This window comes from Buceros rhinoceros, unplaced genomic scaffold, assembly GCF_000710305.1.
Source record: "Buceros rhinoceros silvestris isolate BGI_N320 unplaced genomic scaffold, ASM71030v1 scaffold3750, whole genome shotgun sequence".
Classification (NCBI taxonomy): domain Eukaryota; kingdom Metazoa; phylum Chordata; class Aves; order Bucerotiformes; family Bucerotidae; genus Buceros; species Buceros rhinoceros.
Window position 1 is genome coordinate 6068 of NW_010387741.1, and position 15123 is coordinate 21190.

The following is a 15123-nucleotide window of genomic DNA, read 5'->3' on the forward strand; positions in this document are numbered from 1 at the left end:
GCAAAAAAGTAGGATGATTCTTTGCAGATACTATTCACAGCAATTTGAAAACCACCAAAAAGGCTGTGGAGCCCATGTCTCATTTAAGAAAGTGACTGGAGCCTGTCCCACAGGAGGGCAGAGAGGCAGCACCTACTCATCATCAGCAGGACTTAGGCTTCTACCTGTCTTCGGGGTTTTGAAAAATAATTATACCCAGTGAGTCACTGAACAACCCAAGACGCCTCAGGATGTACATCTTTTAGCGAGATTCTAGCATAATGTAGACTCCATTTTTTGGTCCAAGTGTGGCTTTTGATTTCAGCTGCAAGGGAATCTGAAAGAAAAAAGTATGTACAGTCATATGTATTTGTTTATGTGTGTATAACACCCTCACACACAGTCAGAGATTTTTGCTGGGGGATCAGTTCATACCAGGATTAGCGTAGAAGCTCTAAAGTACTTGTTTTACAGTCAGCTGTGGTAGTGTAATATTAAATAGCATTTACAGCCAGAGGCTGAGGCAGTGCTTGCCCAGGTATACTGTAGATCTGAACAGAAAGGAATTAACTCTGTAAACTCTAGAGCAGCTGAGTTAAGTGCCAGGCACAATGTGTACAGCAACAGGCATGTACTAAAGTGCTGAGAGCCCACGAAAGATGTACACCTGTTCTCACACTGTATAAATCATGGCATTTCTGACTGCACTGTTGCTACATTGCTCTCCACTAGGCATTCCACTAGGATTTTTTTGTTGGAAAAATCATAAATGTTAAATCACATTTTGATTAAAACATGCAGTCCAGGCCTCTTGTCCCTCCTTATTATGGAAGTGGCTCAAACAGTTTTCTCAAACAAAGATAAGGTCACAAAGGCAAGTCAGTCATCCTGTCTAGGACACACTGTCAACTCCCTGAGGCTGACAGGTATTGTCTTTAAGCCTCTGCACGTACAAACCTCAGTCTCTGGGCAGGTCTTAAACTGAAACTTCTGCAAAATTCTCAGCAGAGTGATTTTTGTCTCCAGCAAACCCATTTTCATGCCAATGCAGCCACGAGGTCCTGCCCCAAAGGGCAGGTATGCAAAGGGATGTCGTTCCTTCTTAGCCTCCTCTGTAAACCTAGAAGGTGCAGAGATGAAAACCAGTTCAAGAGGTGATTTTTGCTCCTGATTCTGTGTTTTTCGTTTACACCTCAAAAGACAGTTAATGGACAGGTCAAGGGGCCTATTGACAGATGAGGTCCTGATGGGGCTGACACCCTTAAGTAAACAGATAATTGACTTGTGGTTATCAGTTTTTGTCAGCTGGTGACTCCAGAAGAGGACAGACAGACTTAGTATTACCTCCAATCTGTATTTAATGAATTGCCTTGATTTGATAAACCACACTCAGAAGAATGCAGACACACTAGCTGTGTAGACCTCTGCATGTGTGAGGGAGAGAATGCACCTAAGAGAAAACTAACAGGCTGCAATGTGAACTGACTAAAATTAGCAACAGCACTTCCCTGCTGTGCACCACAGATGCAGATCAACAGGAATTTCTCTTTGAAGCTTTCAGGGGATTGGACAGGCCATGGAACATGGTTATTACAATTCAGTACAGTCCCCTTTTCTTTTGCTCTTGGCCCAAAGCGACCAGGTTCCCAGTTGAAACTTGAAATTGCAAACGGTTCTGTTCGTAGAACAGAAGTACCTGAGTCCAATTGGAATGACTGATTCATGTGGCAGACTGTATGCAGAGCTGCATCAACTAGCTAGATTTAAAATACTTGATCAACCCATTAGAAATGAGCGGTTTTTTCTTTTTCTTTTCCTTTTCCTTTTCTTTCTTTCTTTTTTTTTCCCAAAAAGAAAGGAAACACAATTCCTAGATGAACAGCAGTCCAAAAGGAAAAAAGTAAAATCTGTTTGCCAGCATGTGCTGGTTGTGGCTGGGATAGAGTTAATTTTCTTCACAGTAGCTGGTATGGGGCTGTGTTTTGGGTTTGTGCTGGAAACAGTGTTGGTAACACAGGGATGTTTTTGTTACTGCTGGGCAGTGCTTACACAGAGGCAGGGACTTTGCCGCTGCTCACACCACCCCACCAGTGAGTAGGCTGAGAGAGGACACAAGCTGGGAGGGGACACAGCTGGGACAGCTGACCCCAGCTGACCAAAGGGATATTCCAGACCACATGACGTCATGCTCAGCATATAAAGCTGGGGAAAGAAGAAGGAAGGTGGAAACGTGGGGAGTGATGGCATTTGTCTTCCCCAGTAATTGTTACACCTGACAGAGCCCTGCTTTCTGGAGACGGCTGAACACCTGCCTGCTGATGGGAAGTGGTGAATTAAATCCTTGTTTCGCTTTGCCTGCCTGGCCAGCTCTTGCTTTAACTGTTAAACTGCCTTTAACTCAACCCACGAGTTTTCTCACTTCTACTCTTCCAATTCTCTTCCCCTTCCCACCAAGGGAAGAAGGGAATATGTGAGCAGCTGTATGGGGGTTAGTTGCCAGCTGGGGTTAAACCGCACTCAACATCTGCGAAGATGGATGTACACTGGACAGAATATGTACAGACAAGAGCACAGAGTCTGAGTCAGTGTAAGTGATTAGGGACAACGCATAATCAACAAGGTGAGGCTCATCCTGGCTTGTGCAGAGTCACTGATCAGATGATTGGTTCCTTAAAACAAGGAAGCCTTTACAGCAGTGGCATTACCCTCAAAATCTACAAAATCTTTCCATGTTATAAAGAAATTGTTCTGGTAGTTAGTACAGAGCTACTGCTCCAGCTCTGTTTGTGGATAAAGGTTCTGTCCTTTATGTATAGGATCATCCCTGAAAATCTCTCAGCTGTTTGGATACCGTTTGCAAGAACTTTAGACTGCTAAGGCCCAGAGAACTTACGCAGGGTAGAAAGAGATGAGAGGCTATTTGGAGGTCTGGGGGAAAAAAAAATTGTGTATTTCTGCTAAACCCATGTCCATGCTTAGATATCCTAAATAAGATCGGGATACTACTGCAGAAAGTACTATAGAATCCCAAAATTTGAGATTAAAAGACCATTAACTCATGTGGTGAGCACTGACGCATATCCCATGCAAAAAAGTTATTGCAGTGCAATTCTTGCCTTACTCACCCTCATATATCATTCCGGTAAATTTAAAGACTCCCTTGTATTATTTCAAAATGAAATATAGGGGCAACTAAGGCTGTAGCTGAATTATTTTATTTTTTATTAAGCTCTTATTTTATAATTCTTACTAACATTACCAACTGATACAAGCTGGGGAGAGTGTTAGTAATTATGCTTCATTCCCCAGGGAAATTTCAAAAGGGAATTAATCTCAGATTCATAACAAACAGCACTGTATAAGTCAAGGGGACTGTAGCCTCCACTATCCGTTTTACCCTGTAATGCACTTTCACACTACTGTTAAAGTGGTGAATAAACAAGACAGCATTTCTAGATAAGCATTGCTAAAAAAACCCCAGACTTCCTTTTATTGCTAAGATTCCTCCTAACAAAAGCTCTGGGCTTCTCTAACCCTGGCATCGCTCTTCTTCATGGCCTAAAGTGCCTGATAGAGCATATGCCAAGATTTGCTCCAGCAGGAGCACTATATCACCTATACTATGCACATGTTGTTTTACTGGCAAAGAAGGTTCTGGGCTTCCTGCCTCACACCCAGTTGTTTGTGGAGCATGCTTTTTTTTTTTTTTTTTCAGTAGTAGTAGCTTAAAATGCGGCTGCCCACAGAACTCAGTTGTGCTTCCACACACCACCACAGCAGCTGAAATTCTCCCTGTAAGTGAAACTCAGCATCTGGAAGACAGGACAGGGTACAAACCCACAACCTGACATTGCCTCATCCAGGCTGAAAAAAATAAATGCTCATGTGGAAGTACATCTTGCTAAGCAGAGCTAAGAACCCAGGATCTTAACTTACAGACAGAGAAAAAAATTCCCGGTGGGAGATGGGACAGGCTCCCCACTCAGAGTGTACTCACTCCGTTACATGATCTCAGGTGAAAAGGCTGCTCTTAACCAGCAGGAGCTGCACGAGTTTCCTGGGTACCTCTGTGCCAGTGAATGTACCATCTCACTTCAGAATTTCTGCATCCAGAGGCAACACTATTTGCAGCATCTGATTTGGAAACAGGTCTGAAAACCTGTGCCACATTTCAACCTTGACCAAACCTCGCACCCTCTGTGGTATGTGCCACTGTTATCACTTGTCTAATTTAGTAGAAAGAACATATTTTTTTGTGATCTAAATTAAACTACGGTCCTTTTGGTGAAAATACTGCTTTGGGTGAATAGTGGGTGGCTGTAGCTGTGAAGGAGCAGCAGGATTTGGTGTCTCCCCTGGACAGGCTGGAGTCCTGGATCCACCCTAATGTGTGAAACAGCATTTAAGGCAGGTCTTTGATCTAAACAGGCCCAAATAAGGACCTCCACCTAAGAATGGAAAGCATTACTCCACATACCTCTCAGGGATGAACTTCTCTGGCTCTGGCCAAAACTCAGGGTTGTGGTGAAGATGTCCAACTGCAGTTTCAATGACAGCCCCAGCTGGAATACGCTGCCCCAGCACTACACAGTCTTTAGCTGCTTCCCGAGTGAACCTGCAACAGTGTCATGTATCCCGGATGATAAATAAAGGTAAAAACACAGCAGGAGGGAACCGTAAAGGTCAATCTCTTCAGCTGGACTGACCCTGAAGTTTCGGGAGTAATACTTTCCCAATACATAAATACAGCAGCCATTGCTGATGCTAGTGTCTTCTCAGGATACAACCATCTATCTCGACCTAGAAGCACACAGCTCCAATCAAAAGCTGGTTAACTTTTGCCCTTTCACAGTAAAGCATTTCAGGTTGCTTATGGTTTTCCAAAACTTTAACTGTTAAACTGAAATTTGACTGCTAATGTTGGTTTTAGACTCATTTTGTATGAAAACTACATCTCTAATAATAGGCAGAAAGAATATGCTGTTTTGCTTTCAGGAAAAAATATATCCAATATAGTTACTTGAGAAGCTCCCCAATGTTGGGACAGCATCCGAAACTTATCAAGGGATGGTTTTAATGTTAGGGCTAAATGTTCTACTGCTGCTACAAAAATAAAATCAATTCACAAGCCTTGGAAAACTGCATTTCATATACACTCATCAAAGATAGGCATGACATTAGCAACAAAACTCTCCAGTTTTTTCCCACCCTGTGGTCACAAATGACAGAGTAGGACTGTCCTTAGGAACCTCATAATGACAGAAAGACTAAGAAGAGCTGCCTGCTGAAGCAAAGCTTGGGTCTGTAAACCTCATAAAAAGTGATATGTGTGTGTGTGTGTGTAGTGGCAGATCCTGATCAAGATCTTCTGGTGCTTGGACAGTTGCTACAGACCCCAAACCCACCCAGACCCAGGCAGGTGCCCTGCTATCTCAGCCTGGGAGCTATTCCCTGGCACCAGCTGGGAGCGCAGGGGTGAGACAATGTGCAGGAGCTCCCTTTGCTGCTCCCCGCACTGCGTCTAAAAAATTGAACAAAGATTTCAGTTCCAGGGCTGACAGTCTGGTATCATTGCAGGAACACATTTTTTCCTCTCTGTCACACATCTCTCTCTCAAAGACAAAGAAATAACAGAGGCTCCGATCCTAGAACAAAACACTGACATGCTGAAAAACACATTGACAACCCATCCTTCTCATTCTTACATGAATTTGGTGATAGTGAAAACATGAGTTCTGGGAAGAAAGTTCTCTGGCTGGTAAGTTCATTTAAAAAAAAAAAAATTATAGCAAGGTTGACTGCTACTGAATTTTCCCCTAACTCAGCATTATCCTTGTCACAGGCAATTTGCATCTTTCTGAGGCACCGGGCTGTCCACTCCACATCCATCAGACTAAAAGCCAGATCAATAAACACCAACAACAACACCAACTGAAACTTGGGAACAGCTTTGCTCTATTCTCATTCTGTTTCCAACTGACAAACATTGATTGTTTCCCAGTGTTTCAGCTGAAACTCAAAGATCCCTGACGCCTTAACTGGCAAAACAATTTCCACTTGTGTACCACAAAAAACACAGTAAAGCCCAGTCATCTCGTCCAGGAGCAAATATCTTTGACATTTACTCTCTGAACAATCCTCCAGATGTCCATCTTGACTTCTGATCTTTGTGAACATATAAAAAAGAATATGATTTTAAGCTTTTTTATTTAAAGGTGCTTGCAGTCGTGGGGTAAATTTTTCAAAGGTTCTCACGGCAAGCTCTGTTTTGGCTGCTTTCCAGTCATGTGAGTTTTTCCCCCAGCTTCACAAGAAGCAGTGCAACTGGCTGACTGCTTTGAAAAGTTCCGTTCTTAACATTTGCATTTATACTTGTGTTAACTTGGAAATTTCACAATCAAAGTGTTTTCTAATTTCTCTCCCCCTTGTTTTTAGTTCATCAATATAACTGAGTAAAACTAGTCTTGAGTGAGTTGGGGCAAAACTTTCAAAATTTAATGGATGTAGCCATTAACTTAGCTATATTATAGTAACACAGCCTTTAGTGCAAAACAGTAGGGGTCGAAGTCAAACACACATGTAAAATACAGCTTTCTGAATGTGCAAACCTCCCACAGATCAGGGCCTTAATCACCAGCAGGCTAGGGTAGGTCTTTGCTCCATATCCCCAAAGCCCAGGGCATATGGAAGCAGCAGCATCTGCCTTTCTAAGGCCAGTCCTGCTGCATAATGGCTCCATCCTCTAACCTTGGGGAATGTGAAGAACCATGAGGAAGCAATCTTGGCCAATCTGTTGTAAAAAACTGCTTTAGAAATACCAGTATTAGCCAGTTTTCCTCCAATAGACCACATTATATCTTTCAAATGCAGAAGCAGTATTGATGCTGGCACAGAGACCAGGAGTGCGTTGGTCTTCCAACAGCAGATTTCCATTTTATAGAGCTAGGGATCTACCATGTGGAATGAGAAGTAAAATATAAAGATACCTGAACGCAGGTGGGAACATGCGCAATGTCTCTGCAATCACCATGTCCAAATAAGGGAGTTCTTGTACATTTTGGTAATCAGGGACCATCTGAAAAGGCAGGAAGAAAGGAACAATTACATTTTCTCACATTTAAGTGCCAAACACATCTCAGATTAGCTTTTAAATTATCTATTTTTTACTGGGCATTTTTCCTGCAGAAGGATTTGATGTCTCATCTAAACCAGTAAATGATAAAATTACACAAAAACGTGGGCAGTAATTAAATGTGTGTATAACATTCCTTTCATCATCAAAATGCTTTGGTGCACAGCCCAGCTGAAGATATAATAATAAATCAACTTGCTAGGAAGTATTAAAAACAGGGCAGTGCAGAAGGCATTAATAGCTGCAACAGAGCTATTGTTTTATACATGCACTAAAATCTGCACAGGACCCTTGCTTCTTCCCAACAATGGAATGTTGCATGGCAGACCAGGAGCACAGCAAGTCCTTCAGTTATTCTTGTTGATGTTGGAGCAAACCCTTTGCCCTTTCCCATTTATAGAAATAAAGCAAAGTGCTAGTGCTGTGATGCCTGCGAAGAGGTGGGAGTTGGCACTGGAAGAAACCGGCACGCAGCAGCGAATTGCTCTGCTGAGTAGAGAAGGCTGAGGTACAGCTCAAACCTCGCCCAGCAGGATTGCAATAGTGCCCGGGGAGAGAAGCCTGTTTCCTCCCATGGCCACCTTTTGTGTAATGCTGCTTAATTTTGCATGGTATTTGCCCACATTTTCATAAGTCTAAAAAAATCACCTGTTCCCTGATGAGTGGTGAGCACTAAAAGCCAAACAGGGCTATAGCTCAGAAGACTTTGCCCTCCGACAGGCAGCAAACAGACAACAAGAGACACCAAACCACCGACGACCACCAGCAGCAGTGACACGACTGAGCGCACCGACAGAGAATTTCTCCCACTGTTACCTTCCTTGGAAAAAGGACATTTTCCCTGTCTTGTTCAGTGCTCTCAGCAGAGGGCAGCCAAAGTACATCTAATAACCTTGTCAGGAAAGCAGAGTTTTGTTTTAAATTAGAGCATCTCCTAAAGACTGACACAGAGTAAATTGGAGAAAAGCACAGACGCCAGACTAGACTAAACCTTTTATGAAGATTTGGGGCCCCTGCCGTTCACAAAGGAGACTGAATTCCATCCTTCCTTTATTTGCTAGAGCACTTTTCATGTATAATGCATATTTTATTGAATTTTCATGCAAAAACATATGGTACATAGTGAAAATACTAAGCAGAGAAAAACTCCAGATGGTGTGCAGAAAAGGCGTACAATAGAACGAGGATACCTTGCTGGATTAGGGTATCCCATTTATTCAGCACTAAGCCACTATGCACCATTTCACATTAACTGATCTTTCTAGGAAGGAAATAGATACATTCTATTATCCCCATTTTTTGGCTCAGGAAAGAAAAGCAAAACCAGAGCAAGTAATCTGCAGGGGCTGAGCTGAACCAGTGTGCCTGCTCCTCTCTCAGGGAAAAAGATGCAACTCAGCCTGTCCGTAGATGAAGTATTTTGTCAGCATATGCCAAATATTATCAATACAGGAAATACAGACTGCACTGACAGCCTTTCAATGTTGTTTTTATGTTGCAGTAGTGTCTGCTAACTGAAACCTTTGCCTTAGATCAATGGTTATCAGACAAAGGACTAGGAGACTAATAGTCACAAACGGACACAATGTCATGAGAACTGTGGCTGAAGGCAGCGCGAGGAGCTGTGCTGCAATAATCTGAATAGCTAAATCCAAAGACACGAGAATGATTTTTATCATACCTGTTTTGCAGAAAGGGATCCAAGGGCTACCTGATTTTGCACGGGACATGAGTAGCAGAGGCTGGAAATGAACTATGATCAGACCCAAATTTCAGGCCTTCATGGCAAAACTTCCCTCTCCATGACCACATAGGCGCTCCATGCTCTGACGCAAATATATGCTGTGGTGTGTATTCATTTTTTTCCTGCTAATTTTACACCTCTCAGAACTTTCCTCTGTCCTTTTTATAACGCATTCTTGCAACTCTTTGAATCCTTGGCCAGCATCTGAGTCCTGTCCCTGCAGACCCTCCTGATTTCATGGCCAGGCTGGCTGAGGGAGGAGTTCATGCTCTGAGTAAATGAGTGGTGGAGCTAAGTGCACACCATGATGTGTTCAATTCTCTAAGCCATGATCTTTCCACTGGGCCTTCCTGACTCTCTCATAATCCCTCTGCTTACTTCTGGAGTCAATAATTAAGATAATTATATGGTAACCTGATATAATAAGTAGCCACTAAATCAAACCATACATCAACAAATAATATAACACTAAATTATGGGAGCTTTGATTCGCTTTTTTAAATAGCTTCTATACCTTCAGGGAATTAGCAGTTCAGAAAACAAAATAAAGGTGCAAAACCAGCCGATTTTTCTTAGAAGAAAATTCCTTTTGCTTACATAAAGGAAAAGGGGTTGGTCAAATGGCAGCACAGCCAACTCTGCTATAGTGAGCATGGCAGACACATCAGTCATTTCCTACATCTGATGCAACTTAATTATTGGCACTTCGATGCTTTTAACATCAAAGTAGCTGAACGTAATTTAGTAGATGTTTGCAAGGTCTGACCCACAGCTGCATAAGCACACAACAGCCAAGCATCTCTATTTGGAAAGGACAGTTTGTTGCTTTTTTTTCCTTTCAAAGAAAATATTTTTCCATTTGTGTTTTCACTCCCTCTCTTCAAAATATTCCTTTAGCCAAGCACATTTCAAAGGAACTTAAATCTGCTTTTCTCCCTAAATATCCCTATTCATATCTTTCAACGGCTGGCAGGTTTGCTGAGGTGGAGGGTGGTGGTGTGTGCAAAGATGCTACTTTAAACCCCTGGAAAAAAAAGAAAAAAGAAAAAAAGCCGACATTGCCTCTTACTCAAGACTGGGTGTTTTTTCATTAAGAGATTCCTTTCTGTAACAAGTAGAGATGTGGGGGGAGAAAGGAGGCACCACATTGCATGTGATAAAACTTCCTATATTTCAATTTTGCAGTCACTGCTTTGCAAAGTGGTTTGCCTTAGCTTTGCATAGCCTTGCAGCATCTTTTCCTGTTGATGAGGAAGTAAAATGGCCATGTAACATCTTGTGGCATTTCTCTGCACGCATGTTTCCCTGGTTTGACATCCAAGGTGTGGCCGTACACCCCTACCCACCCCAGACTGCTCAATCACTTCTGAGGTTCAGAAAGCACCTAGTTCAGTCACAAACTCTCCTTTATGATTGACAGCAAATCCCAGGCCTCTGTTCCTTAGAAAAAGGTGGGAAATCAATTCTACACCTCACAGGGTACCCTGAGGTGAAATACCAGCAGTGATTATAAAATTGCCTATGTGCTACAAGGATGATGTGTGTTTTAATCCCCATGTAAATTCCAAGAGAGAGAACTGTCTTCAGATCCACCTCTGCTTTTCAGTATTGGCTTTAGATTCTTCTAGGCAGGCAAACCTATTTTTTGCCTCCACCCTCAGTTAACTTTTAATTCCTCAATGAACACCAAGGGAATCCAAGTGCTGACAGGAGAGGTCTGGCCAATCTTTCTGCTGCAGTTTGAGATGTTACTGCTCCCAGTTGCTCGCTCCTCTTTACTGGCTGTGGTTAGCGTCACCGCAGCCAATTCAGCAGAAGGGAACATATGCCTGCACCTCAGCTGCTTCCACACAATGTCCAGCATGAACCCATCGTCAGCAACAGTTTAGGACGAGATACTAACTTCTCCCCAAAGGAGCTGACAAGCAAGGCACAGATCCTCCTCTACCACCTCTGTTTTGGGAATGGTAATCCAAGCACATGTCAGTGAATAAGAGATTTCCACTTATCCTATTGGTCATGGTCTGGTGGTGCTCAGCAGGCAAAAATGAAAAAAAAAAAACAGCGAAAATTTCATGTAGCTGACAGAGTGTGACGTGCACCTGAAATCAATTTGGAAGCAGCAAAGGCTGCAGAGGCCACATTCCTCATAACTAGCGCTGCTGAGTCATGGCCTGAGACTGAACCGGCTGTGGTTTCTGAGAAATGGCAATCCAAATCAAACACCTCATGAACAGCTGTGACTGTGACAAAGCCCATGTCAGAGAGATGATGTGCAGATCTGCTTACGTGCAGATGCAGATCCATGAGTTATCTGTGTGTGCATAGCTACACAGCCCTCGTCAGGTCTCCCCTAAAACGTGAACTTTGGATAGCAATAGCACAGGAGGCAGTAAGTCAAAATCAAGCCAGCATCATCCCCAGTAGTCTCACCCTCCTTTCAAATTGCCAGAAGAGCTTTTCAGACCATAGCCGTAGCTAGGATTCACAAACAGGTCAATAATGTTTCTTGATCAAATGGATCAAAACCTGCTGAGAGGTTGAAGAATCTGCCTGGGGTTTTGACCTCTCTTTGGTCGCCTCTACTAGCTGCTCATCCCCTAACAGAACTAGAGCCTGTGTGCCATGCTCAGACTGGGAGAGCGGGAAGAAATGCAAGAACACTATGCCAAGTTAGGGTTGCCCCACAGCACCCTTGCTACCAACCATATCAAGAAAGGAAAGGTTAAGACAGGACATCACTCAAAATGTAGATCAGTGAACGAAAGGGGTGGGATGGATCAACAGGCATGCACCTTTAATTTGCTTAAAGAAAGCTTGCCTCATGTTTTACCACTCCACCAACAACATCCTGGAATACCTGTAAAGCACTAAACTAAAATCTCCCTACAACGTCAGGCAGCAAAATAGGGATAAAGTTGATGAAGTAAAATTTCTTGGCTTTATTGCCAGGACTTGGACCAAATACTAAAAAAATGCTTAAGGCAGTCCTCAGGTGATACTTACTGCAAAATCTTGTCTCCCTGCTGCCTATGGTCCAGCCTGCAGCTGCCAAGTGAGATGTGTCTCTGAGGCATGGCACCAGGCTGAACCAGCCCTTGCTGCTGGGGAAACAGGACTCTGAAGCTCCCGATTCCCACTAGTCCCAGGAGGCAAGTCGTGGCAGAAGGTGTTGCTTTAAAATACACTTCTTTAAGATCGAGAAGAGCCTACCTAAAACCACCAAGTGTCTGTTGGCCATTTCCAGTGACAGAGCCCTGCATAAGGGTATCTCCTAGCCAAATATTCAGTTCTTGACTTTAGAATTGAGAATTCTAAAGAATTCATTTCAGGAATGAAAAATAGGACAAGCCTGATTTCCAGAGTAAGACGCAGCAGCAAGAGGCTTCCTGAGCTGCCTAGCACTTCTCCTCTTGAATCCTTACAGCACACCTTGGTAGCACTGAAGCCTCACCAGCAGCACCATGTCTTCTCAGATGCTCTCAGAAATGAACGTTAAAGAAAGTACTCAGCTCCATCCACTTACGCCTCTTTCCCCAGAAGCAAGCAAAACAGGTACTCCCAAGCTTTCCCTTTACTTCATTATTTCATGTGGGTTACCTGCCACCTCTCTCATCTGCTTGGGTTGTCATTAAAATTGAAATGCAGTATAAAGGCACTCACCCTCCTCCCTTGATGGATGCTTCACTCTCTGAAGCACTTCACAAGCTACAACAGCATTCAGTGCTTCAGACATCTCATACAAACTCCTCCCAGGTCCTCCTAAAGACCATGTATGTCAATGAAATTTAGGATTACAGCTTTTTGTTCAAATCACCCGCCAGTCATCCTCACACCTCCTCTAACACCCCCTTCATGTTCCCCTCTTGCCAGGTCCATCACCACACAAGTTGTGTGAGCACAGGCAGAGGCAAGTGCTGATCTGCAGGCTAAGCTCAGAGTTGGTGGGAAAGGCCAGAGCACCGGTTACCCACTGATAACCACATTACACGCAGACCTTGCCACCAAATTCCCTCTGTTACTTCGGTGCAAATCCATGCAGCTCCCTGGTGTTGTATCGGTGTAAGTGAGAGGAAAATGCGGTTCTAGGTACATACCAAAATAGTGCTGGAGAAAGAGCCAGAAAGTATAAGGTTACACCAATGTCAACTCTCTTTAATGTTACTTTGCTTTCTGAATCAAAGACATCAGCTCCTGATAGAAGACAGACCTGCACTACCTCCAGTAGCTTTCACAGTGATAAAACAATGTCTTCATAGCATCACTGTTCACAAGGAAGCTCCTGTGAGATAAAAATAATTCCTGAAAGTGAACAGTGTCCCAAAACCAAACAGATAAACACAAAAACTGCAACCACAACAGTAAGAAATTCTCTTCCACCTACATTACTACAGACACATGGTGATCAGCAAGAACAGAATGAGTGCCATCAGGTAGAAGATCTGGGGAAAAAAAAAAGGCAGGAAAAGAGAAGAAAATCACTAAGGAATTCTTTATGAGGCAAGCTACAAATGAAAAGAAAGGGAGAAAATATCTGTTTCAATCTCAGTTTTGTAAATTTGTCAACTCCACCTAGTCCCAGGTTCCCGTGCCAAGAGAAGTAGGTGCCCTTAAACGAAAAGTGAATAAATAACTGGGAGTGACACTGGATGCCTGCGAAAGGGCAGGTCCCCAGTATGCTGATAGTGCTCAGTCAGGCAGCTTTTAATACACAAGAACCCTAACTATACTTTCCCCGCCCCCCACTTAGGTTTGGTGGGGAAGAGTAACTCCTCTCCAGAAGTGGGTCCCTACCTGTATGCAGTGTGTGCCTTGCTCCAGCTGTTTGTGGATGTAATATAATCCCTGGCCATGCATTGCAGCAGGCTAACCCCACCAGAGGCACAGAGACTACCCATTTCTCGCCTCCTTAAAAGCCACTCAGCCCCCAGGAAATGCTCCCCTCTCCATTTCTCTCTTCAGCCCACAGACACTTGAAAGTCTCTCTTTCCACACTTGTCTGACACAATCAAAATTTCTACTTGGGTGGCAGAAATGCTGAATGGTGAAGGATCCCAGTGGGAGGGAGACAAGGAGGAAATTAAACAGGAGAAAGGACTGCCAGAGGCCCAAAAGGCTGAGAAAGAGAATTATAAAACTGGGGTAGGTCTGTCCGAAGGGCATGTCACCAGTCCAAAGCACATTAAGCACTGAAGTTCGTGCAAGACTTAATCTTTCCTTCTATAGAAGTGTCCCTTGGTGGTTGCTGCAGATCTACAGGAATAAAGAAGAGGGATTTTTCCCCTCTCAGCAGACGTTTATGGTATCACATAAGAGCCAGATGATTTAATTTAATCATTCTTGCTCCAGTTCCCTTTTTCTGTATGGAGGTGAGAAGTGCTTTAAATTAGGGCCTTGCATATAAAAGACCTGTGTGTTTAGTTTAATCAAATGTTCATTTCCTCACGTTACATTTATATTCAAAGGCATAAGCATGAATTTTCATGCTGCAAATAGAGGCTATCATATGGGCTACGTAGGGAGGTCCTCTTCGGTCATTCTTTATCTCTAAGGCTTTGGACACTTCCACAGCCTTCGGGACTGAGAGGTGACTCAGCCCCAGGCACGCAGTTTGGGGAAATATGCCCTAGAGAACATGGTCCAACCTATGAGGAGAGCAGAGCTTTACACAAAATTAATTTACTTCGGTAATTCACCCTTCTGCAGATACTTAAAGATGGGCTTGAGCCAGTGGCTGCTTGTCATTGGCTTCAGCAGTTGCTGGATGAGACCTTTTCTGAATTAGTAAACAAGCAAACATCCACACCAAAGAAACTGCAAGATTCTCCTATCACTCAGCACAATTATTATTTGCTCCGACAAGGGCAGGTCAGTTTTAACACCATTCAACATTTATGTAGTGCCTGATGCCTTGAAAACATTTTATGTACATTAGGTGCAGTACAATCATCATAAAACTTTGCCTTTCCATGGTTGTTTTTCCCCTGAGGCTTGCAAAGCGTTTAGCAAACGTTAATTAGTTGGTCATCTTCCAAAGGCATGTGTGAGGTGCTCCTGGTAAATACTCCTTCCCTGTACACAAGGGGCCAGCAGTGGTACTGCAGACTGAGGCCAACTACTTACAACCCTAAGAGTCAAGCACCCATCAACTCTACCCTTCAGAAGTAGCCAGATTTTTTTTCAGCCTCAGCGTTAACTCCTGTGAGCAAATAGGCAAATAGAGCTCTGAATGCAGAGATTTAAAATTACAAAAAACAAACAAAAAACC

General features: G+C 43.3%; 1 protein-coding gene across 1 annotated transcript in view; it reads right to left on the reverse strand.

Annotated features, from left to right (window-relative positions):
* Positions 1-241: 241 nt before the first annotated feature.
* The window catches only part of TBXAS1 (thromboxane A synthase 1 (platelet)), a gene marked incomplete at its 5' end in the record, with an annotated part of 101088 nt that continues 86206 nt past the window's right edge, over positions 242-15123 (reverse strand). Inside the window, 4 exons of the mRNA XM_010132324.1 lie at positions 242-316; positions 937-1099; positions 4457-4594; positions 6966-7054. Of these exons, the coding sequence (XP_010130626.1) occupies positions 242-316; positions 937-1099; positions 4457-4594; positions 6966-7054 (465 nt within the window). The remainder of the gene's footprint in view (positions 317-936; positions 1100-4456; positions 4595-6965; positions 7055-15123) is intronic.